This window comes from Varanus komodoensis, unplaced genomic scaffold (genome assembly GCF_004798865.1).
Source record: "Varanus komodoensis strain SLA01 unplaced genomic scaffold, ASM479886v1 scaffold21, whole genome shotgun sequence".
NCBI lineage: Eukaryota > Metazoa > Chordata > Lepidosauria > Squamata > Varanidae > Varanus > Varanus komodoensis.
In genome coordinates, this window is record NW_025335589.1 from 1,251,209 (window position 1) to 1,278,333 (window position 27,125).

Sequence of the window (27,125 nt, forward strand, 5' to 3'; positions counted from 1 at the left end):
CAGCATGACAGTAAATGCCTGGATCTGACTGTTGGATTAATGCAACATATTCTCATTTTCTGTCTGTCCAGGAAAAAAAAAAACACATTAACATGTGTTAGTGGCTGTGAAAACTGTGTGAAAACGATTCTAGATTTTTGTAGGAATTTTTGTTTCAGTTACAAGCAGCAGAGTAAAAGGGGGGGGGGGGAAGCATTTGATTTGGAAATACTTTATATACCAGCTGCAACTGCATTTCTTTCATTTTCAAATTTTCTAGAAAAACATATGAAGCACCTCTATGACAAACTAGGGTGGTTTGGTTTGGTTTGGTTTGGTTTTATTTCCTTTGGCAGAAATAGAGACACACCCAGCCAACAACATGCAAAATCAGTGTTCCTCTACTTCTCTGGTCCTATTGGTATTTCCGTATTATTGTGTTGTTTATTTACTGGTTACTGCATTTATTTATTCCTGGTTGTGGCTTATGCGTGTATGGTAGATATCTCATATGCAATTTAATGTCTCTTTCCTGAAGATGGAAAGTCTCGCCATAGAGAAGCAGTGGCTTTGAGGAAGGTCATATAACCCCGGGCCCAAAGGACGAATCCAATCTGCTGAAGCTTTTTTCTGAGGCTCTGCTTTGGAGAAGACTCTCTGCTATTACTCCCAGTCCATAATCAGAGACAGTAGCTATGATTCCAAGGCAGTGAGGTTAATGGCATTTAAATGAGTGGTCCAACTTCTGCCATCTCTCTTTGGATGACAATCAGCACACAAAGCAGGGAGACACTTAGGCATCGTTCCATGTACCAGCCATGTGCGTTTCTTTCTAAGCACAGACTAAGTTGTTGAGCTCCTTGCCTCTCTTTGTATGGAGAATGCATGTGGGGGCAGGATATGATGGCAGGGCTTTGGGACAGAACTGCACTGCTGCACTTGCAGTTTGGTCTATGGGAAATGAATCTAGCCACTGGACCCAAAGCAGTTCTCATCCCTGCCTTAAGACAAGCCTGGGTGATATTAATTACTCTCCTTCTGTCTGCTCTGTGATTTGGCTTGGCTGTTTGGCATCTGCATTCATAACTCTAGTAATGAAGGACTGATGTGGCTAGAAAAGGTAGGAGAAGCAGAATCATCATGTTGAAGGGAATACAATTGGCATAATGTATCATGAATCGATGGTCCTTGACATCTCAGTTTTGCCAGGCTAGATGACGATGAAACATTCTTAGGGTCACCAGAAGAGGTCCTGGTTTTCCTTTGGTTAGACAGGTATTGAAAATGCCTATGGCGTTGGGCTTCAGTAATTAAATTCAGAACAGTACTGCTTCTGGGAACTATATGCACCACTGGACGCTACTGAGTTCCAGAGAAGAAGTTTACAGTGCAATTCTGTATAAGACTAGGCAAGAGCAAGATCTGGGCCTTATTTCAAGTAACTATGTATAGCAGGGTTGACAACTTCAGTTAATATCCCAGGACCCCTACTGCAGACCACAATCTGTGCACCATTCAGCCCGTAGGGTGCCCCATCCTCTCAAAAGGGTAAAAATCGGTACTTTGCTCCCAAAATTCAGAAGCAAACTGCTCTGTGGGGCTACACAATGCTGCAATGGTTAAAGTTGCCTTTGTCCAAGCTAAATTTAACCCCTTTGATATTATTTAAAGTCTATAAATGCACTTTTAATGTTAATAATTAGAAGTGGGGCCATGGGGCCATGCATTGCCCACACCTGGCATATATTGCATCCCTGAACACTAATGCTTACATTTAAACTCTGTTGAAATGAAACAGAAAAGCGCTGAAGAAACACTGCCCTATGGAGCATAAAAAAGTGGTTAAATCATGCTTGGCTGAATTATTCATCTATTGATAGCTACTGAAATAGAGCACTGAACCTTAATTACTGCTGGTTGTATTACTGAACAAAGGGCACCAACTATGGGTTTGGTGCCCATAGAATTATTCCTTGTTTTCTCAGAAGTGTCTTTCTTTTTCCCCACAGCACGAAAAAGGATATGCTAGTCATTTCTACGGGACTTACCTGAAGCAGCATGATTTGCACAAAAGTCGACCAACAAAAGCATCAACTTTTCAACTTCATTATCTTGGCCATCTGATTATGTGTTAACTGAAGAATTACTGTGCTGTTGGAGACATCATGGCCAATAATAGGACCTAATTGCTCTCAGCAGGCCTGAGAAATGAGTTGAAATGTATGGAACTGTAGTAACTTCAAGAGGCAACTGATTCTGCCTCTCTGATCAGTGTGTGCCTGTTTACAGCACTATATAGCTCTCTCTTTCTCTTTCTCTCTCCAAAATGTCACTGAGCCCTTTAGATGTTTATATTCGCCACCAGAAGCCAATCGTACAGATCTAAAAAGAAAAAGGAAACGTGCATTATAAATGCAATATCACTGTTTTAAACTTGACTGTTTTATATTATTTTTGTGTGATCAAGTGTCCCCCAAACTATTCCAACTTTACAAAAGAAATTGTGAATCATGTTCTTTTCACCCGTGGGTCATGAAAATGTTGTTAATCTGCAGACCCACAAAATATCAAAGACATTCTGTAGTTTATACACCGTGTTGCAAAGTGTTTACTGTACTATTTCAAAGCTTCTAAATAAATATAAAATATATATATTATATTACATATAATTTTCCGGGAAACGTGGTACCATTTAGTTGATTTTTAAATGAATTCATACAGTCCACACCATACACTAAAGTGAAAAGGTAATTCAGGGTCCTTAAATTATCCTTGCCTAAAAATAAAATAAATCTTTAATAATGCTTCCCCAATTTTGTACTTTGGTCAATCCTATTTGTCCTTGTTAAAAAAAAGAAAAAAAAAGAGCTGTGAGCAACAACATTTTTTTCTGAAAGTTGTACTGAATTTTCAATGCCAAAGATACAGCTGTCAATAATTATGAAAATGAGCACTGATTATGTACTATCGAAGTATATATATATATATATCAACCTCCATTATTTTGATTCTATTTCTATGGCTTTTAATTTGGAATCAAAAAAACTTTTTATAAAGGCTCTATAAACTCACATGTATATGTTGTTAAAACGTACACTGGGTGTCTGTACATTTTGCAATGTAAGATATTATGTAAGCGAAGACAACTATTTTAAGGAGAACTTTTTCCCTCCCCACAAACTCATAACTGACATACATTGTTGTTTGACATTGTTTTGTGCCAATATATCCTTTCATGCTGACTTACAGTGGTTTTGAAGAAAGACCAGTCACAAAAATCATACCTGTTGCTGAACCATTGATTTGAATTTGTCTCTTTAATATAAAAGCAATTTAAAGTTAGGAATAGTCAATACTGACTTCACTGGTAGCCAGGTTAGTCCTGCCTGTATTATTTTTATAGTAATTTCATGATTTGCAGTATCTCAGAAAGGATATTTTTACTAGAAAAACAAATAAATTATCAAAAATTCAACACATTGGAAGTAAAGGTTACCTTTACTTTCATGGCCTCTGATTATGAGTACTATTGAAAGAAAGAAAAGAACATAAGACCTTCTCTTCCTGCTTTCATTGGACAGTATCCAATTTGACAATACTACTAATGTAAATTACATAGCACTAGTGTAATTGATCTTTAGCACAACACTACTAACATTTGCCAGTCCAACAGGTTTCTCTGGAAAACCTCTCGTGCCTCAAATACTATCAGTATTGTGGTAGAGGTCACTTATGCTGTCACAAGATGATTTGCGTAGGTGGTAGTATTGAGCTGGATACTACCCTTTCTGTCTTTCATTCTCTCTGCTGTCTTTTTTCCCTTGAAAATGTCAAATGTTAACAAGAAATTATAAAATATTGTCTGTGATAACAGCAGTTGTTTCTGTCGGAGGTAATTTAGTGGATGTGGTGCCCATTTGAAAGAATGGAAAGCATCTCCTTTAGGCTGGAAGTTTGTGGATCACATGCAAGGACCATAAATCTACTTCCGTTTTCATGTTGAATAATGTTTGCAGGGTAAAATATGACTCAATGTAAGTGATGATGCAAAAATGGCCCTTAAACTTTTGAAGAAGTAAAAATACTGTAATAGATACATTTTAATTCAGGGCCAGATATAAAGCACTTCACCCATGAAATGTCTGTATATTCAGGCTTATCCATTCACCTCAATGGAGGGGCAGCTCCTTTCATGCATATCTTTGTATTTTCACATGTATAATGCACCAGAGTCCAATGCTGGCTGGAATTAGTTCCAGATCTGACTAACCTCTAGAATAGCCACTGGAATTCATTTTATCAATAATATCCTATCATGGTTCTACTGAGATGGGTAGGAGCTGTGTGTACAAGGTTCTACAAGTGTTGAATTTTGTTAGCTTCCAAGTTCTAACAAGAATATTCCTGCTAAAACCTTTGAATGCATATTTCTAAATTATTTGTATATTGACAGGAGTTTCTTGAGTTCCTTTTAACAGTGTACATTATATATGAATCACAGAAAAAAGCACAGAAAACAGTGATTAATTTGCAAAAACAGATTTGGAAAACCTTTAGCTTTAGGTAATGGGAGTTTGGTCACCTTTTTGCCTTGTTAGTTCTAATGGGAGGGAAGTGGGCTATTTTAGTAAACAAATATGTGGAAAATATTTCATTTGAAGAAGTCTGTCAACCTCCTGCTACTTTTAAAGCAAGAAACTGAATGCCCCTTTGGAATTGGTTTTGATTTATTTTTATAGCCTCTCTAAATATAGAGGTATATACTGTAAATTAGGGTTGTTTCTAGTCCTGTGAAGAAAAATACCACTTTTTCTTTTTCTTTTTTATGGACTATTAAAATGTTTTTATTTACTAAAAATCTCCCTCACATTTTGCATGCAACTTTTTGGGGAAAATGATCATGGCACTATGATTTAATTTGACTATTCTAGTACATTTTCCATCTCTTTCTGTGTTATAAACTATGTAATGGACATGCACACAAATCCATTTTTATGCTTTATCTTTCCTTGCTCTCATCAATGCATATGAACAATACAACTGAGGTCACTATGAGGCTGATTTATAGAAATATTACAGGGTAGGCATGAGTTGGCAGTATAAAAAATTGGCAAATTAGGGCCAAATTGCATTACTTGAATCCACGTGTACTGTGTTTCTTTGTTCTTTTTTGTTTTTTCTACAGTAGATATAGGATACCCAGTCTGGATCAGGATTCTAGTGAGGAAGGTAGGGGTGGCTTTTAAGATCTGGATCAGCACCCCGCTACCCAGTTTTGAGTAATAAAAATTGCTAGAACTTTAAAAGGATATTGGTTTTTGCTCTTAGTTACTTAGAAAACAACTTCTTTTAACGTTAAGGGAAAGGAAAAGCACATCAATAATTTTGTTGTGATAAAATTACTAGAAGGTGCTTCATTATTTCACTATGGATATTTAACTGGAATGGCAACTTCTGGTATTTGCTGCCTGATGGAAACTTATTTAAAAAGTAGAGTTTGCTTGAATACCACGTGATTCAGATGAAATAGTTTAACATACAGAACTACGTTGATATAAAATTCACGTCATGATAAAGTAACCTTGTCAAAATGATGTTGGCTTTATTGGCTTGATGGACTTTTGTTGGCGGTTTATGAAAACTAGAACATTTCCAACTTTCTGGTGTGATTCCTCTAGGACAGAATGAGATCACAATTCTTGATTCCTTACACTTCTACTCAGCCCATGAATTTTGAAAGTGTTTTCACAGCAGCTTTTGGTATAGTTTGAGGAATTGCTATGAAAGGTTTAGAAGCTCCAGGGGCAACCAAGAAATTGACTTGATTTCCCCCCCCCCCCCCCACACACACACACCAAAAAAAAAAGAAAGAAAAAGGAACCTACTAGTTTTCTGAGTGCCATGTTCCCACAGCTGTAAAACTTTGAAGTTTCTTGAATGTAGTTCTACTGTTGAAGCTTAGCAGGTTTAGGCTGCTGTAAGCTGCCTGGATTGAAGACTGCCCCTTGAGAACTATAAGAAATCAATTCTGGACTTTTTAAAAAAGAGCTTCAGGGTATACATTTTCCAAGCATGGAAAACTTGCACGGTGCAGCTTGGAAATGATAAACTTGCATTAAGTGCATTCACTTTTTAAATATTTTCCATCTGCTTATTCAAACTTACCAAGTGAAAGTGGCTTTGATCTTTCATCAGAATGGTATGTATGTGCCAAAGTCTCATAGGGGATGTTTTTAGGACTAGTAGATTAGATTTTTAAAAACATCCTGTTTGTTGGTTTGTTTGACTTTGGGAGTGTTTCCTTGGCCCCATGGAGAAAAACTAAGTAGTTGTCTTTCTTTCCTGAGCCATATTTATCCAGATCAAACATGTCCTATAAGGTATGTAAAATTACAGCCCAATCCACTGTGAGTTCTGCACATGACACACTTCTGATCTGAATCCTTTCTATAGCAGTCTCCAACTTTGTTCTGCTTCATTCAGCAAGCTTCCCCTGAATGTTGCCAATCTTACAGCAGTCTCCATGGGGGATCTTTATAGTTTGGCTATGAGGGACAAAGAAAGTCCAGGTTCAGAGTTTAAGCAAGTACTTCCGATTCTTGTTGATGTAGTTAATGATAATTATTTTTGATTGTATCACAAAGAGAGATGGCAAATGAAATGGCCTTGCACTGAGTCAGATCAAGAGGGCATCTAGGCTTTGCATTGCCTGCATTGACTCCAGGATGTCAGTGGTTCCTCTGTATACCAGTTGCTGTGCAGCACAGGTGGGAGGGTGATGTTCCACTCATGAAGACCTGCATTTTCCCACAGGCAGCTGCCATTTATCTATCAGTTTATTGCATTTTATACTGCCCAAGAGCCAAAGCTCTGGCCACTGTGTGAACAGATTCGAGGCTAAATGAATCCTCGGTTATACTGACCTTATGACTCGTAGAGGCTCTTCAGGTTTTTAGAAAAGTGTCTTGCACACCTCTCAGAAATGCCTGAGGCCCTTTCTGTCAAGGACCTTTGCACACAGAGCATATTTCTGCTAATGAGCTGCCCAGGGTCATGCTGATTTGTTTTGTTTACCTCAGTCATTTATATATTATTATGCAGTCCCCAGGTTACAAATGCCCAAGTTACAAAGAATCTGTACTTACGAATGAGCTGTCATAAAGCCTAGTAATTAAAAAATTAAAGTGAAAAACCTACTGTAGGAAATCATCATCACCATTGGAGAGAGGAAGCAAAATGGGAATGTGGAGGCCTCTGAAGCATGCCTTCTTGTCCTGGAGAGGAACATCTCTCCAGCATTGTCCTGGTGCAAAGAGGAGGCACTGGTGACTTGGGGGAACTAGAGATTATCATGGTTTTACCACTTAGATGGTGGCCCCTGTGACCTCTGCAGTTGTGGAGGGCTGACTGTAACTAATCAAATATAAATTAAACATAAAGATGTTCTAAGGCACCGAACTCATTCATAACCTGGGAACTGCTTGCTTGTGCACATGTGTGTGCACACACAGTCACACACACATGCATATATACTGGATTTTAACTTCAGTATGTTTTTCCAACTTACACATCCTCCAAAATTACCAACAAACTCACCTAGCTGCATAGTGTGAAGGTTCAAGCAATAGCTTTCTACTGAAAGCTGATGGGATGTTTGTTTGTTTTTTCCCCTATTAAAGCAAGATTTATCCCTTTATTATGTAAACTAGGCTTCTGAGAATTGTACTGTAAAACTTCCATATACGTATTCATATCTTCTGCCACCAATCTGCTGGCACATGAGATGTATCACAGTCCATTTATTGTTGTTTGGAGATGGGGGCCTTTTGGGACTGCCTTTTCATGTCATTTCTTTCTTTCTTTCTTAGAAGCATGCTTTGTTACATGTGTCTGCAGAAGGTCCATAGCTTAAAAGCAGGAGGCAGTTCCAGGTTTAATTTAATCCCTCACATATTCTGGAAGAAATAGGAAAGCTCCTGTCTGAAATCCCGGAGAGCTGCTGTCAGTTAATGTAAACCAGCGGTTCCCGAATTTCCTACCTGCAGTTCCTGCTTGAAAGAACTGAAAATGACAACCACAAACACCACTGCAGAGGCAGAGCCAGTCTCAAAATAGCAGCAGGTGGAGGTGCAATTTGGCAAAAGCAGCTGGTGATCATTGGCATGTTTTCTGTTAAAACCAAATCTCTGAGGATTTCTAAATTCTGTGCTTCAGTGGTTGCTTTGCATCAGGGAGTGTCATACTTGCTTTGCGTCAGGTCTCATGACTCAGCATCCCATTTTGGGCAGAATTTGGTGGCACTAAGTAGAGAAGACTTTGTATTCTTCCTTCTCCCTTGTCTTTCCTACCATTTTTTCCCTTTCTCCTTTCACATTCAGTTGAACTCACCCCACAAACTACCAGCTTTTTTCATCCTTCCCATCCTTCCAGATTCTCTTTCTTCTATGCTAATTCCCTTCTCTAATTTTCTTCTTATCTTCCTCATCACCACTGCCATTACTTTTCTAATTTCTTTCAAAGTACTCATTTGACCGTTCCACCTTCTGCCTCCACCAAAAAATCCCTCAGTTTCCTAGCCATCTTGCCCCTCCTTTCCATACAGAAAAATCTCCCCCCCCCCCCCCCACACACGTACATGCACACAGGCATGTGCAAACACAGGGTTTCCAGTATCATTGTTGAATGACAGACTGTCTTCTGAGGCAAAGGTGGTGGCATTGGCATTGTCAAAAGACACAGTGGAATTCCCTGAATAAAAAACTTTGCCTTTATTTCTCCCTCCATCTGTCCTGTTTGTCTACCTTCTTTGCATTCTTAGGAACCAGTGTGGTATAGACTGGGGCTAAGGAGATCTGGGTTCTAGTCCCTGCGAAGCCAAGAAAATCACTTGGTGACTTTGGGTCAGTGACTTTGGGCCAGTGACTGACTCTCAGCCTAACCTACCTTATAGGATTGCTGTGAGGATAAATTAGAAAGCAGGAATATGACGCCTTGGGTTCCTCACAAGAGGAAAAAAAAAGTTGGGAAATAAAGAAATAGTAGTAGTGGTAGTAGTAATACTTTCTCCTTGTTCCGTTACACTCATTTGGCCATATTGTCTGCCCTATTGTTTCTCTTTCATTCTCTGACTTCCTCTCCAACTTTGCATTCCACAACCCAGCTCTTGTTCTCTAACCAAATCTGGCTTCGGTGTGCACCCTTTCACCATGCATACTAGGAGCTTCTGACCACTGATTGAGAGACACTGTTGCACACAATACAGAGTAAGCTGAACCTTTGGTCTGAGATGGTATAAGGCAGCATCTGATATTCCTACTGACATTTTCTGAGTTGTCACCCGCATTCAGTTTGTTCATGGACTTGTTACACAGCTTTCCATAAGCCATGGATCACTATAGTCCTGGTGCCCTAATCCAGCAGTGTTTCTCCAGGGGGTCTGTTGCATTCAGTCATTTGTCCATCTGCAGGCTATTCCTGAAAGGAAAAGTCTGTGTACACAGAACTGCCTTCAATAGAACAAGCAGGGAAGCTTGAGCAAATAATAAGTTTGTGTACATCAAAGCAGCCAAACATTTCTGGATTGGGTGGCTGATTTTCTGTGCAAGCCGCACTAAAAGGAATGAAGTGGTATTGCAGCTCCGCTGTAGCACGATTCCCATTAATTTTGATGTGCCTTGGTCAAGAGCAGTTTAATTTCCTAGTGGATTGCCTTTACAATCCTGAAACTCATAATAAACTTCAAAACAAACACACGTTTAGTTTTTCCAGACAGATGAAGAAGCATTGACAGCAGCTAATTAAGCGAAGAAAACTTGTTTAATTTGTTTGTCCAATACAAACAGTCCAATAAGTCTTTTTTATGATATTGCTACTATGCGAATTTCATAGAACCAAGACTTGGGGTCCTTTTCAAGAGCACTTCCATCTTATTTTCCTCACTAATCTGCTAATGCGCCTTGGTATAAAATGGATATACAGCTACATAAATACTGATCATGTCTTCATTCACAATCCAAATCCATTGCTAAGCATCTGTGTCTTTGTAGATACCCTTCTGTGTCATATGCAAGAGCAAATTTTGACAGCTTTCTTGAACTGAAATTGTTTTAGAATTTGAAATGTCTTAATAAAGTTAACAAGAGTGTGAGTTGTTGACTGGAAAAAAATACATATGGGGGTGCTATTTTCTTAAAAGAAGATAAATTAGCTATACAGTATCCCAGAGGAAGAAAGAACTACACTTTAGTAGCATTAGGGAAAAACAAACACACAGCATCTCACTGCAGATAAGTAGTATTTCTGGCTTGTTAATGCCAACAATTTAAAGAACAGAAAATTGCAATATTACTAACATAGGCATTCTTATTTAGACCATGTTTGTCTTATGGACTCCAGATTACTGCGATGAAATAAAATTGTTGCCTCTATGTAGAATACTGATGACTTCAGTTTATCCAAATTATATTTCAAGAATTCTGAACAAATGTCAAGGGATTTCAGATAATTTCAGTGCAGGCACCTCTGCATTCATCTTATGCATCTAAATATTATAGGGCTAATGGTATTAGCAGGCATGATTCATGAACGATGCAGAATAGCAAGGCAACCTATGCAACTAATTAAATCTCTCCTTGTTAACAACAGGAGACATTTTACAAGAGGTAAAATATCCTTATAGAGAATCAGAGTCTTTCCAGATATTAGAGAATTCAGGAGGGATAGAAAGCATTACAATATCCTGTCTCCTATATTTTTATCATCTGAAATTTTGCATTGTCTTTCATGAAAGAGATCAGCCTCATATCCTAAAAACATGGTGCATGTGGAGTTCAAGTCACTTACATGGTCTCCTTGCATCTAAAAGTTGACGGAATGTCAATCAGAAAGATGTATAGTGTCACCTGCTCTTCTGCATCTCTTTCTCAGTGCCTTGATAAAAGCAACTAATGAAACGTGTATATGAGAGGGAGAAGAAATCTTTCATCTGAAAGAATAGCAGATCTTCCGTCAGAGTATTCTTACTTATTTCTTTGGCATTTACAGACTGGTTCCACACTGTGCATACCATACAAAGAGAGGCAAAGGGTGCTTAAGATAATGCAGTAAGTTGCAAGGATAAAGAGACATTTGAGTGATACACTTTCATGTTCCATGGAGGAGGCATTTGAATCATATGCTTCCACACTGCATCACTACTGCTAGAGAAGTATAACTATAAGGAGCATGGTCTAGTTGTTTACCACCCAGGTGCAGAATCCAGACAGCTCCATGCTTGTGCCGAAAGCCCTGCTCTGTGACAACATTGCTATTATTTTACTCCAGGAAGCAGCTTTTGATGCGGTATCTGGTGCTGCTCTAGGAGTCAGCAAAACCTTTTAAATGGGCTACATTTGGAGGTGGGAGCAAGAAATCTCAGTGCATGTGCAGCAGCTGCCTTGCATTTATATGGATCCAGATTCAAGAGAATTTAAAAAATGAAATGTCAGTGTTGGGGACGCGAGTCGAGGAACTTGCTCCAAAGTCTGACTAAAGACTTGACTCGGGGGCAGCAGAAGAGTTACTAGATTCGACTCGAGATTTCTGCTGTTTTTACCACTGAGTTGCTCCAAGGCTCACTGCCCACATCTGATGTGTTGCAAGATATCCTGGGGCAATCTTGGAGGAAGGCATCTGTGATGGAGAAGGCAGGCACAAAAACAGCAGAAGTGGTAGCAGGGAGGGAGGAGGGGGCAGCATAGGGAGGAGGGGGCAGGATAGGGAGGAGGGGGAAGGGAAGGACAAGCTTCAGCCCTTCTTTTTGGCAGGAGGGACGCAGTGCAGGGGAGGAACAGCTGCGGTGGAGGGAGCAACTTGAGAAGGGACTTGTGACCTGACTCAAAAATTTCTTACAGCGACTTAAGTCTCAGCTTGGACTTGAAAGTAAAGACTTGAGGCTTGATTTGAGATTTGGAGTAAAGGACATGAACTCATCACTGGGAAATGCTGATGCATTGTTCCAGATTAATTTCCAAATTTTTTTCCCAAGGTTTGCTTCCAACGTGATAAAGTATCTCTATATAGGAAGCATGCCAATCCTTTGTAGGTCATCTTGTAATAATACTATTTCTTATTCAGATTTAATTTCTGTGAGCTCTTTTTTAAAATAGCAGAAATAGCAGAAGTATTCATATCTGATATTTTGGTATATGCAAAGCATGTAGTGAAGCAGAAAAGTGTGTGAACATCAGATAGACATATCTAACACCCTGATCACTGATCACTTTAAAATAATGCACATTTCTGAAGGAAGAGTGCTCGCAACATAACATCCGTTACGTTGTGAGCACTCTGTGAATTTCAGTGACAGGAAGTAAATATATCTACTGTGGTATATTGACCACTGAACCGGGACAATTCCACGAACTAATGATACTACACTGGCATTACAGGAGTGTCCTCCCAGTGTTACAAGCAGGGGTTGCCGGTGAAAATATTAGGTTGTGGATTTCATTCATCATTTTCATTTTTCAATTTATATCCTGCCTTTTTCCCCAAAGGGCTCAAGGCAGCTCACATCTCCTCCTCCATCTTAACTCCACAACAACAACCCTGTGAGGCAGGTTGGGCTGATTGTCTGTGACTGGCCCAAAGTCACCCAGCTGGTTCTATGGCCAAGCGGAGACTTGAACCCAGATCTTCTGAGTCCCAGTCCCATGCTCTTAACCACCACACCACACTGGCTCTCCATTTCAGGTGTATTTAGTATTTTTGTTTGCCTGTTTAAAAAAAATCAAAATGTGCAGTAATTCTAAGCAATATCTGCTTGAATTTTCAGATTGTTTAAAACAGTATTTCTAAATAAAGACTCCCCACCCACATACACAGCCCTTGTTTTATTTTTGGAAGTGTTGATCCCAGTGCTAATGGCAGTGCTTTGCCATGCCAGCATTTTAAAGCACTCACTCAGGTATGTAAAACCCGAAGGCTACACAATACACTGTTCAACCATAGAGCAATTGAAAAGCTATATAATCTACCCTGACTGGCCTCTTCTGACTTAGCAACTGCTAGCTTTCCTAAAGTGGGGTAAAGCAGCATGTAGCTGTATTGTGCCCATGTCATCTTCAGCTTTGTTTCTTGGCATGACTGACTGTAGTATTTTATTTTAATTTGTTTGTTCTTATCAGCGATGTTAATGGGCAAGTGTCCATGGATGCTTCTAGGGGCAGAATAAGGTGACCGATTCGCTGCTGGTGTTTGTTTTACTCAGCTCTCAAGCTTTTCAAGAACTTTTTAAAATGTTATTTGAAGGAGAAAGGGGCTTGCTAACTAATTCTTCACTGAGCTTAGAGCATATTTAACATACTGTGTGCTTTTAAAATATGTACACTCAAAACCACACAAGATCAGTGTATAATTCCCACTATCATATTTTATTCAGATTCAATCTGCTTCCCTGAAATGGAGTTAAACTAGAATACATATATGCACCTAATTATTAAAAATACAGAAATATTGTCCTTCTCCAGACATAGCCAATTTATCATTTTTGGCAGGGGAACTGTAAGATTCAGAAACAAGTTCAGGGAAGAGCCTTTTGTTCTGATAATAGATGATGACTAATAGAGATAAATATGATGATACTGTAAAGATTCCAGCCAGGTTGGCAGGTCCGTGACCTGCCAAAGAAACGTATTTAATTTACCTGAGTGAAATTCTAGGTAAGGCAACTGCCCGGAGCCACTGCACACAGGAAAATCAACAAGTTCCAAAGTGAATATTTGATAAGACATGGGAACAATTCAATAAGGCCACAAGGTCTCAACGGAAGAGAGAAAAACTGAGGAGTCATTGACTTGGGTAATTACCATTTTTAAGGAATCTTGTTGCATGAGGAACCAGTTTGGGTAATTCACGCAGCATATATTTCCACTATGACAAATTCTTCTCCCCTCCCTGTGCCCGTCTTTGTTGCATAATTGCCATTCTCTTGAACCAGGGATTCAAATATTTGGGTTTGTGTTCCATAGATTCCTGATAGTGCTTGTCTTAGTACTCATCTTTTCTCTTTTGCTAATTTGATCTTGCATCATCAAGAAGACAGGGTTGAAATGGTATGTGATTTCTTACTGACATGTATTCAGAAAGAGAGACAGAGAGAGAGAGAGAGAGAGAGAGAGAGAGAGAGAGAGAGAAGGAGAAGACTGGGGTTCCTGATATCTGGGAAGGTAGTCCATATTGATCTCACTTTGTCAACAGATTGCACAAGCTAAAGTACTATATGGTGCAATAGACACTTTGTTTTGATGAAATAGGTCCTTTGCTTTTATATAATTGTTAACAATTACATAAATAGGGTTTTGCTTATCAAGTGGAATGGCATGGATAAAATGGTGGCACAAACAATGTGTTTGTTGCACTTGAAGCAATTGTCGGAAATAGAGAATCTAAGAATACATTATCTGTCTATTAGACCCTGAATAAAGTATAAGAAAATTGCAAATGGAACCACTAAGTAAAATATTAGTAAAGTTAACAAGCTTGGAATAGAAGAATAAAATCTTAACCGAAATTCCATTGTTACTGAGAAAACAGAAAGATTCCTTTAAATAAAGCACTTAGACAATGACCCACTTACTGGCAACTGCTCCTCACTGGAGAATAATAATAATTCTGGTCCATATATTGTAGATGAAATGTAGATGCACTCTGAGCCAGTAGAAAGAAAATAATTAACCATTCTACTTTAAGAAAGAACAACAGTGACAATAAATAGACATTCTATAGAATACAATTTTGAGAAAGTAGCCCTAGAGGAAAGATTGGATTTTATTTGCTTTTTATTTTGAGGTTGAGTTTCAGTATTTTAATTCTTTTTTTTAACTGAGTTTAACTTTTGCTCTTCTTCTACTCAGTGGTCATTTTTCCCTAATGCACACAAAAATAGTAAACTATGATGATAAAACATTATATTTTGTTAATATGATCCCTCAATCTCCTGTTAGACTGTTTCCATGCAAAGTCAATATTATGTAGTCCTTGGTGACTGAGGCAACAATGGAAGTAAGGCCCATTCAACTAAAAGACTTAGTCTGAGTAGAAACATATGATTAATGGTAAATGTTCTATTGTAAATTTCCAAAACTAAACTCCCTGTATATGTAAATGAATTTCTGTTCCCCTTCCCTCTTAACATCATATGCACTGTTTTCTATACATGGTTTCTCAAAAGTCAGTCCTCTCATGTTCAAAGAGACTTTTTCCCTGGTAAGTATGCATGGAATTGCAACCCCAAACCAGAATTCTCTACACAATTTCCGAGGAGCAACTACAAGTAGACTCAGCAGGGCTCATTACTGTGTAGAGCTGTATAAAATGCACATTTAATTATTTTTCCCTGTCTCAGCCAGTAGGCATGTAGGACTGCCAGTTTTGGTTCCCCTTTGTGCCTTATTTTTCCAATGCTTGAAAGGCATTCTTGCATGAACATTTTCATGCATTTCTGCATAGTGTACACATTTTGAGGAAGCAATGATACATATCTTTATTGTATATGGCCTATGCTAATGTACACATTTTTATGTGCGCTTTCCTCTAAAGACATATTTTGTATTTTTTGGCTGAAGAACTGTATCAGAAGAACTGTTTCATCATTTAAGAAACTTTTAAATGTGAGAACACAAAAGAATAATTGTGCTGCAATTCACATATTTATTTAAGGAGTTCATATCAAAATGTGAAGTAAATGAAATAATTCCCTCTCCTTATCAACAAGGCATTCCACAGTTCCATTCCATAGGTTTCCATGAGGTTGTCATTAAAGTACTTGGAATTATTAATACATCAATCACATGCTCCCTGAACTTTTTATGTTAAATATAGCCACCAACACCATCAAAGCCTTTAGAGAAAGCTCTTATTTGAACATTTCTTTATCATGTCTTTATTTAGAAGAATATCTTCAAAATGGTTCTATTTATGTTATACTGTTTCTTTTTAAAAACTATCATGTTATAATTGGAATGTTATGTATTTTAAGACGGTCATGAGCTGCTGGAAGGAATCTGGCCAAAAAGCAGGACACACGTCATAAATTAATGAATAATAACTTTAAAAGATGAAAGCAAAATTATCTTTTTCCTCTTTTCCATACATACATCTACATATACTTTTGTGGTCTAATCTCTTTCCACCCCTTCAACACACACATATTAAAAAAATATGTTAATCAATGTATCAATTAGTTCATATGTGTGATCGTGAGATGGACAGGGAGACAAAAGATGGATATAGAAAGAATTCACTTGTGTGTTAGCTCTCTTGCAGAAATTCAAACATGCTAAGACTCCCTTTTTCATACCATCATAAGTTTGACATGTTGAGCGTTTCTTTCCCTCCTTTCTACTCTTCTCTTTCTCATCTCTGTTGCTCTCCCTTAACACTGTTTATTCAAGTTAACCTTAGCAGTGTTTCTCCAGGGAGAAACCAAAAGGTGTTGATTTCCTCTGGTTTTCAAGATAGGCACCTTTCAGTTTGCTCATTCCCACCTGCAGGAGCTGTTAGCACTTCAATGGAAACCATCTCCCCATGATTGCTTGTCACTCTTCAAGGGAGTGCTTTTCCTTTTGTTCACTGCTTACCCCCTTTTAGATCATTTCCCACAGAACTCTCAGTATTTAATAAATACATAATCAACAAATGCTTTCATCTTTTCATTAGATTGTTGTAGTGCCTCAATAAATGAGTTCCCCACACACAAACTTGTCAGCAAATCTATCTGGATCATTCAGAAAGGTGGGGTGGAGGTGGGGGTTTCTGTATTCCTTTCTCTTTTTGTTGTTAGTAATGATTTCTTGTACTGAGCATGATCCCCTGACTGATAGTAATAAATTCAAGTTGAAGATAACATAAATCAGGGAATGTAAAACCAGGTTTTAAATTACTATATCATATTGGACCAGTTTAAAGTTTCACGTGCCTGCAGTTAGGAATATACTGTTGTTTGAGTCAACTGAATGCATCCATAACCATATATCAGGTGGTCCATATTCCCAAGTTAGAGCTCTGTGATGATTTCAAAGGGCACATGGAGCTCCTGCATGGGCAGAATTTCTCATTCAATGACCTCTGCAAATGTTGTTATGTGCCATCATGTAATCTCCAACATATGGCGACCGTATAAACGAAAGCCCTCCAAAATGGCCTATCCATGGCAACACTGCTCAACTCTTGTAACCAAGGCTGTGGTTTCTGAGATGGAGGTAACTCATCTTGTGTTTGATCCTCCTTTTCTTCTTCTGCCTTTTGACTTTCCTAGTATGATCATCTTCTCCAGAGGGTTTTGCCTTTTCATGATGTGCCCATGGTGTGACAGCCTCAGTTCTGTCATTTTTTGCTTCTGGAGGAAACTCCAGCTTAATTTCACCTAGGATTCATGTGTTGGTTTCTCTGTTAGTCCAGGGTGCTTGCAAAGCTCTCCTCCAGCAAATGCAACATGATGCATGTTCCAAGTGCATCCATTTTCTTCCAGTCAGCTTCCTTCACTGTCCAGTCTCCACACCCATAGATTGTGATTAGCAATGCAATAGTGTGGATGATCTTGGTCTTGGAATCCAGTGAAACATCTTTACATCTAGTTCCTTCATTGCTGCTCTTCTAATTCTCAGACATCTTTGAATTTCTTGGCTGCACTTTCCATCTGAAATGGTAACTGAGTCACCATATATAAAATATTCCACAGTTTCATTTTCTTCATTTTAAACAGTAAAGTTTTCAAAATGCTCCATCATATTTGTGGGTAGAAAATTTGGAGGGTATCATTTCACCACAGGGAATTCAAAGACTGTTCAGAGAAGGGGTTAACCATTAGCAGCATTAGTCGTGCATCTTCTTTCTCCATTTCATCCCATCCTAAAGCTGCCTGTTCTGAAAGTAGCAACAGAAACAACTGTGTTGGCTGCTCACCTGCCATTTTGTATCATCAACAAAAAGCATAATTCCTAGGCTGTGTGCAAGTAGTCAAGGAGTGGAGGGGGCAGGAGATGGCAGCTGCCACACACCTCAAAAAAGTTGGATAATAGTTGGGGAAATTTTTGTAAACTGACATTCCTATTCTAGGGGATTGAGAAACAGAAACACCTCAGATATTTTCTCAGGAGAAAATGCCTTCAGAGAAAGACTGGATCAATTCTCTGCTTGTTTGTCTGTTCAGTGGTGCCACACTAAAAGCACAGAGGCTTTCCCTTGCTCTTTGGCTGCCTTTCAGTAGTAACATTTTAGTAGTGCAGTATATTTTCCACCTGTGAAACAACTGTCCAAAAGACTCACTGGATTGGGCCACTCATCCCAATCATTTCTGCCCGTAAACCTTTCAGCAGTAATTTAATGGTCAGATATCTCATTCACAATGCTATGTTTAGGAAGCCTTTTATTCCTCTGTGCACATGTGCAGACACACAGTGTCTTCTCTCCATCTTATACCTTTCCTCTGAAAGGGAGCATTAATGACCTCTCACCACACAATATGGCAGCAGAGCAATGAATCCCCTCCCAATTAGGCAGCCCTTCCTGTGTTCTTGTATCCCTGTATTGCTCTGTGTTTCTAGGACAGGCAAGGAAGCCACTGGAGGTCATCTCATTCACAATGCTATGTTTAGGAAGCCTTTTATTCCTCTGTGCACATGTGCAGACACACAGTGTCTTCTCTCCATCTTATACCTTTCCTCTGAAAGGGAGCATTAATGACCTCTCACCACACAATATGGCAGCAGAGCAATGAATCCCCTCCCAATTAGGCAGCCCTTCCTGTGTTCTTGTATCCCTGTATTGCTCTGTGTTTCTAGGACAGGCAAGGAAGCCACTGGAGGTCATGCTGCTCTGCCTTGGCAATGTGGGGATGCATTTCTTGTCCTCCAGCTCCAGTGATGCCCACGTAACTTTCTTTACGTTCAGTGATGTTGCTGCTCAGCCAAATGCTGTATGCCAGTGTGGCAGAGTTACATAATCTTGTTCACCATGCAATCCCTGGGTGGTTGGCATCAGTGTGTTGTGACTCCCCCCTCCCCTCCTCTGTGTGTGTGTGTGTGTGTGTGTGTGTGTGACAGAGAGAGAGAGAGAGAGAAGCAAGCCAACAGGAAAAAATCAAGTAGTTTTGAACATCTGTGTTTAAAAACCACAGCAACATACATGTGCATTTTTCTCCCAGGAGATATGCACTTCCATTTTGCCACTAGGTTTGTTTGGTGAAGTGGGGGTGGCTGGGTAATCTTCAAAATCAAGCCCCAATTTCATTGCTTTCATTACTTACCAGGAACAAACCAGGAATAACCACCATATGTGATGAAATCAGCTAACTGATTCATCTTACGGCCAGACAGCCTGTTGGGTTACTGCTAGCCCTACACGAAAGCAAAAAGTAATTAGCCCTGGATGATGTATCTTATTTCTTTTCTTGTATTGCCATCCTGAGACATTGTGAAGGGCAGGATATAAAAGCTTTAAATAAATAGCCCTATTCGAAAGTCCAAAATCCTACTTTCCTATATACATGACCAAGAAGTAGAACTGTGTCACATAGACCAGCCTTGCACATGTGACATAGCCCTGCCTCCAGTGTCCATGTGTATAGCATGAAGATCTACGGACAGGACAACCATGGCTGTGGACACTCCAAGTGAATTTGACATCGTGTCATCAGATGTCCTTGTCCAGATACATCAATACCTGAAGAGTGCTATGACATGTGTGAAACGTGATGGACCAGAGTTATGCAGAGATATGCACTCTCCACTTACATGCATAGGAAAGTGGGATTTTGAACACCCCAGTAGGACCGTTAACTCAGTGAAACATTGCTCTGATTTTGTATCAACCTGCAGAGCGACAGAATTAAGAGCTACAGCTGGCAGACATTTAGCTAAAGATCTCTTTCTTGCCAGCTCAACATATGTCCTTCATGTATATTGCCATAGCTTAGCTTCACCAAGAGTCAGGAATTGGATCCAGGCCTCCCCAGTTCTAGTTTTCCCCTCCCAGGAGCTTTGTTGGAACTGAATCTGGCTCATCCAGGTGGCCAGTGATTGGCTACTCTAAGTGATATGATCCAATAATCTTATTTTGGCCAAATGGTTATTGGACACCTGGCAAATAAATAACAGGACAGGGTCTCTAGGCACCTAGCTAGAATCTGGTCTGAGTTTGTTCCCAGCCTGCATAGAAAGAATTGCATAAATTGGCCCCAAGTTTTAACACAGAGATGGTCAGGACATGTGCATGTAGTAATGCAGTTTGTTTTTAATCATCATGAATAAATGCAGTAACTGTAGCATGACCAGGAAAATAACATCAAGAACTCCCAGTTAAGAAGTGAGAGGCAAATAAAATTGCTTTGTGAAAATCTATTGGAAGCTAAAGTCTGTAGTGAAACTACTATAAGACTTTTTCAATTAGCATTAAAACATTTAATGTTAATCCTAAGGGTTTAAAAGTACTTTAAAATGTCACTCCCCAACAGCGTCTGGAGTTTTAAATCAACAATGCAAAATCAACTAGTTACAGCACTTATTAGCTCAGAACAAAACAGAGCGGTGGTTATATTCCTTTAATTGTGCTTAAAGTCATTATTACATATGCAAGTTCAATTTTCAACTCTCCAGAGTCATTCCCTCATTACACTTTGTGATTCACCAAATTACACTATTGTGAATAGTGCCTGAAACCAGTGTCCAAGTGGTATCAGGAAACTGCTGGGCTCCTTTTGCTGAGGTCAATTTAATTACATTGTGCATGACAGCAACCATGCCATTTGGGTATTGCCTTTGCCACCAGCAATTGACACCTGAGTGTTAATGAGCTAGTAATTAAGAGCTGGCACAGACAGGCACATTTTCATGTTGGAGACTGGGAACACCATGTGCTGCTTCACTTTTGTGCTAACAGCCCTCAGTTATATATTTCCTAGGGTATACAAGGTTTCCAAATGTAAACACACAGCATTTGTAGAGTCTGCCTTTTGGGTAGTCAGACTGAAAAATTCTGAGCATCCCTTGGGAAACAAACCTCTGATAAACACTTCCCGAGCACTGGATTGTTTTGTTGGGCTTTACTTTTGTTTAACTGAGCATTTTAAAGTTTGTCTAAAGGTTAATACCTTCAGATAATAATCTACCCCAAAGGCTTAATTAATACTGGATGCCAATGTGTCAAATTCTATTTGGTGCCAGAAACAGACACAGTTCTTGGTCATAACAAAATCACTCCGCAATTAGAGCTAGTAGCACTGATGGATCAGTATAACTCTCTTTCTTCTATCCGTGATCACTGTCAAATTTATTTTCCTAGAGCTATGCAAGGTCGAAATGCAAGTTCAGAGTTTCCCCTCATCATCTGCTACCTCTTTTCTGGTACTCACATGTGGTACTCACTGTGGCCATTTCTATTGCCAGGCAATCCTACCATGACATGGCCTGGTCCAGATATGTTGCTGAATGAGATGGTAGAGAATGGATGGAGCTGCAGTGGAGTCAGGGCAGGCAGGGTCAAGTGCCTTTTCTCTTGGCTTAGCAGGCTTGGTAACACTTTCTCCCCCCCACCCCAACCCTGATTCCTCAGCCTCCTTTAAGCTTAGCTACAGTCCTCACAAAAGGCAGGCCTTCTTGTGGAGGACATTCCAAAACTGGGGTGCTACATTCAGAAAGGTGGCCAGTTTGTTGACCTATGCCTCATCTCTGACTGAAGTGGTACGCTGAGGGGTGTCTTGGCAGATGTGCTGTGCACAGTACATCAGAGCACAGTACATGACCTAGCAGCTCCATCCAGATGAAGCCTATCCTGTTGAGCTTACGTGAAGTGCCAAGAACACACTTGCCAATGCTGGATGAAATTGACCAGTATAATGCAATGTCAGGACTTGGAGTCAGTCTTAGGTTTCAACAGGATAGGATGGGGTGATGATTTTGTGCTGCTGCTAAACGAATTGGGAGGTTTAGATATTTTGATGGTAGAAAAATATAAATTTTGAAATACACTCTGCAAAATTATACATGGCTCTCTTAATTAAGAAAAGTGTGTGTCCCTTAACATGGGTGCTTTGGGCAATCCTTAAGTAAGTACAGCTGATTCTCATCACTCTTATAGCCTCTCTTCACAACACCCAGCAATAACCCAGCAGCAAAAGAATCCACTTAGGATCTCTAAGTGGAGCCTTCCATTCTCCCTCTCATCTAATGCAAACAAATAAGCCTTGCAGCATGCCCTGAAGGTCAATAATCTAGCACTCTTCAAAAACCAAGGGAGAGAATGAGCTCCAAAGCTGAAGGGGCTCCGTACCAGCTCCCTATTTATGTCAGAAAACTGACTCAAGGCTTAGCAAATCTTCCAGTCACTTTAGAAACCCACATTCACCCCCATCAGATGAAAAATGCATTAACTTTATTGAATCTTTAGTTTTGGGATTTACTTCTCATTTCTCATTTTCATCTTTGGGAAGAGTATGCTTTTCGACTGAACCCTCTGTAGGACATCCAGCCTTTTATATGCAGATTGGTATAATTATCCTTTGAAATATTCTCAATTCCCAGTGGCTTAAACTGAGAACATGAAAGGGCAAATGTTATCCAGAGCTGAAGGATAGAAAAAAGTGGCACATACATCAATCCAAAATGAGATATAGAAATGAACAGCACTTCTTTGCCCAGTGATGGCAGCTTTTGACAGATTACTGAAGAAGCTACACAACCACAGAAGCTGTCTTGAGTTGCATGAAAACAAAACAAAACACTGCACTCTGCCTAGGGATAGTCTTTCCCCCCTTTTCCTTTTAATACCAAGAGGTGAGTCGGTGTTAAGTGAAACAAGAGGAATATAACATGACAAAAAGAAAACAAGAACCACAGTTTCAGCTTTCTTCCCTGAAGAATGGCACCTTGCCCCAAGTGGCAAGGCAGGATGTGATCTGATGATAGAATCATCTAGCTAAGCTGTCAGGCAGGGAAAGGCATCTTCACTGGGCTGTCCATCTGGGAACTGAGACAGAAACTACAGAGCCAAAACTCCTTGTCCATCGAGATCCAGATGACAGACATCTCGCTCTCCAGCACAGAAGGGGGATACTTATTCTGCTGTCATCTATCAAACATCTGCCTAATGCATGTGAACTTACAACATGAAGAGGGAATAAAAGAAAACAATGCCAAATTGTGTCTCTTAAGCTAAACATAGTTGTGGCTATTTAAGTTAGCTTGCAGCTAATGTTGTGTTCATTTCTAAAAGTCTTGAGAAATAACTGGGGCCATAAAGTGATGTTTGAGACAATCCTGAAAGTTTATTGGAAATACTAACATAACACCTTGGTGAGTACATCTGTCTACATATGAACCTCAGAAAGACTTCAAATTTAGGGAAAATGAGAAAAGAAACATAGTTGGACCTAAATAAATCACCCTAGACTGCTTATTGGAAAATCACTGCCATGGGAACAGCTGAGCAAAATACTTACCATTAAAACTAACTGATATCGAGCAGCAAGGTCTTATAAATACTGACTATAAATATCTAGAAGTTGGGACCACTAAATTGGTGGGCCTAACTCCTAGTCAAGCATGTGTAGGATGGCATTCTTAGGGTGAACACAATGGGCTTTTCCTCTGAGTAGAGATATATAGGATTGTTCTGTCAAAATGCAAGTTATGGTGAAATGGGGAGTTCAGAAAATGTGTTTCAGGAATTAATTGATTTTATTGTTAAGCAGAGCAGACTGGGAGCATTTTGCTGTCTGGGGGGAAGAATAAGATGGTGCTATCTCCCATTACATTTATAAAATCCAGCTGGACTGGCAGATGAATTTAGCCACTTGTGATGAGACGTGGTCCTCCTCTGAACCTGAAAGCAGCAGGCTATCCTAGAAGCTAAGATGCCTAGTAATCTTCATGATACACTGTGGTCTCCTTCAATACCTTACCTCTATTAAAGAATGATGGCATTAAAAACTACAAGCACAAAATCAGAAGGAAATATTTAAATATAAATGACCTTGGTGAATACATTGATAATACGAGTATATTGGAGATATGCATGCATAAGGATCCTCCATGTGAGATGGAAACCTGGTTGGCCAGAATGCCTGTTCTTGTGATGAACCTATATAGACATAAGCCCTCTCGCACACCAGGTATTGTTGGCTGCTTTGAAGTGCCTCTCTCCATCTGCATGTGTGTACATATGATGTTGGCGTCATAGAAGACTTTGTCAAAGCTACACCTTACTTAAAAGATGCAGTTAGCCACCTCTTTATTCTTTTTTATTCTAGCTTGAATGCATGAGCCAAGATGTCATTGCAATCCTTGAATGGGCAGGAAGGGACATTAGCCCTTTGTTCCCGTTGTAAACTGCCTGGATCAGTCTCCTGAACCTGCTATTTATATTTCCAAAAAGTGATTTATTAAAGCAAATAGATCAAAGCAGTATGTGGTTTGGCTTTTACCATTTGTACTAAGAGGGAGGAGGCCAGACAAGAACATATTTTCTCTCTTAAACAAGAACAGAACAAAAAAGACCCAGATACAACTAACTTCAGTGCTAGCTAGTATGGTGACTTAACTCGATAAGAACACTTTCCAGAGGGAATTAAACACAAACAAAAATATCCTCTGCAGATGCTATAGCCTGCCATCTGCTGGCAGCTGTTTCAGGAATGGCTAGAAGGATTGCATAGATGCCCCACTAGTACCTTCTTTAATGTTCATGCCTTGAATCCCACGTGCTGTTTTACACTCGGTAGAGGACAGATAAGTGAATCAGGTACTCGCTGCCACTCATCACCATATAGAGAAGCTGCATGCCAAACCCTGCCCTAACCTGCTTTCTTTTACATAGTTTCCAAGGCATGCTGGCTTTTGCCTCCTGAGCTACGGCCGTAACATTCAAAGTACTTTGCCTGCCTGAGATAGTCACTTTGTCTGTACACTGTAATGGGAACTCAACCAGAGCAACATTTTAAAGGGTAAAGGTCTGGACATGATAGGACTCCATGATATAACCTGACTAAATAAATCTGACCATACAAACTTTGCTGGTGTCTGAAGATGTCATAGGAAATGGGATCGGAACATCCCGATCATTTCATTTTCAAAAAGTTCAGCTGTGGTAATGAATGAAACCATCACAGTGCTTATTAATAATCCCCATGATATCCAGACCGGAGGGCCCCTACTGTGATGAGAACAATCTGATTAACTCAGAGTGTCTCAGCATGATCAGAAAGTCGAGTATTTTGAATGAAAGGAATAAAATTCTTAATACAAGCTTATAAACTACAGCTGTTAAAAGATAGAAAGGTGAATACACACCAATTAAAAAGTAGCCATTCATGTCATGGCATACTGTGCTTTTCACACAAGTTTCAGAAATAAAAGCAGTAAGCAGCCAGAATGTTGAAGGCATAAATATACCATGAAATGTGGTGAATCCCTTGGCAATGAAGGAAAAAAATGGAGTTTGGGTGCAATCCTACATGCTTTGACAGGGAAGAAGTCCTACATGGGGCTTGCTGGAAGTTGTAGAAGCACTAACATTATTTTTCTACTGATATTTCTCCACTAAAAGCAGTATTCAAAGAAACAGATTTATTCATAGACCGTGCTGATATCACAAGCAGACCTCCCTGTATGGTGAAAGGGCATGGGGAAAGACGAAAATTATGTCAGTGCTTGAATGTGTCAGTGAAAGTTGTGTCAATGTGTAGTCAGTGCAAGTCTACCCTAAAGGCAAATGCAGGATTCATTCTGAGCTAGAGGAGGTAATTTATGTTTACCTTGTAAATGCACTTAATTACGCTCTTTCCAAGGAGGCGGCCATGTTGTAGCAAAAACAAGAAATATGGGTTTGGATTTATTTTTTTAAGTACCTTGACAACTAACATATTTTATAACATACTGGAACTCTCATCCTAGCAACATGCTTGCTCTGTATGATTTCTTTTTGGATCAGACAAGAAATCAAAAGGGTAATAAGTTTAGATAGCTTAATCAATGTTACTCCATCTTCTGCTGTTTGCAAAGCTTGTTTGCACTCACTGCTAACAGCACAGCTCATATCAGAAGTCTGCTACCTTCTGAAGTTTGCAAGTGTTTGTTCTTAGCTCTTGAAAGTCTGTTTGTATATGGATTTGATCCCGCAACCAAGATAATAATAACGTGAACTGTGAAGAAACTACCTGCAGAAATTAGAAGCCATATTTATGGGGAAAGAAATGGAGGGCATCAGTTCATCTGATTTATCCAGGAGGAAAAGAATTGTCCAAAATTTTCTCAGAGGTAGGTCATGCCACTACAAGTGGCAACAGCATCAACCTGGTCCCCATTGCGCAACCTCTGGGACACAGGTGTGACAGGGCAGTGTTGTGTCTAGTTCCACAGAAGAGGTGGGGCAAATGCTGTGCAAAATCTCTCCTCCAATTTCCTGAAAGTGTTTTTCATAAAGGAGGCTTCCATAGTTCTGTATCATTCAAGGGGCATTTGGAACTGATTTTGAATATCATTTGGTGGTGTTTTTAAGTTTACCTAATCATAGCAAGGTGGTTTGTATCCCTTTTCTTTTCTATTACATCTTTCTCCATTGTTCTGCACCTTCCCAGACTGTACTTCATGACCTGAAGAAGCTCTTTGTGTGGAGAAACCTCATGTTGTCTTTCTGTGGCTATGATTAAAGTGCTAGAGGTCAAGCTGGCTCCAGGCTGCTAGAGAGGTATTTGTACAATGAAATACAGGATCAATGCACACTGATGCACGCTCATGGACATTCCTCATCAGTAAGGTAAGTGCAAGAACTGCAAACCCAAGCCATCATACATTTTCAAAATGTTCTTCCTTCTTTGAAGTCCTTTTCACAAGCAATTTCCTTTCTGTTAAGCTGAGCAAGAATTGTGCGGTACAGTAGTTGGGTATAGACACTGGCCCAGTCACAGACTCTTGGCCCAACCTACTTCACAGGGTTGTTGTTGTGGGGATAAGACCGAGAGCAAGGGGAGACTTATGCAAGCTGCTTTGAATTTGTAGTGAGAAAAAAGGCAGAACATAAATCTAAAACATGCATACAAAGATACCATTGCCTGCATCAGTGCTGCCTTGTTCTGTCCACTAACCTGAGTGAGAGGAAAGGTGCTATAGACAAAT

General features: G+C 39.6%; 1 protein-coding gene across 3 annotated transcripts in view; it reads left to right on the top strand.

The window, feature by feature from the left end:
* The window catches only part of PCDH10 (protocadherin 10), a 70,043-nt gene extending 43,365 nt beyond the window's left edge, over positions 1-26,678 (top strand). For 2 of the 3 annotated variants that reach the window (XM_044430942.1, XM_044430944.1), the window contains one exon: positions 1,989-2,978. Coding sequence is in view for 2 of the 3 variants with exons in the window: in XM_044430944.1 (XP_044286879.1) it covers positions 1,989-2,008 (20 nt within the window). In the remaining variant the exon portion in view is untranslated. Of the gene's footprint in view, positions 1-1,988; positions 2,979-26,587 lie in introns of those variants that run through there. The other variant, XM_044430945.1, reaches the window with a different exon arrangement.
* Positions 26,679-27,125: the final 447 nt, after the last annotated feature.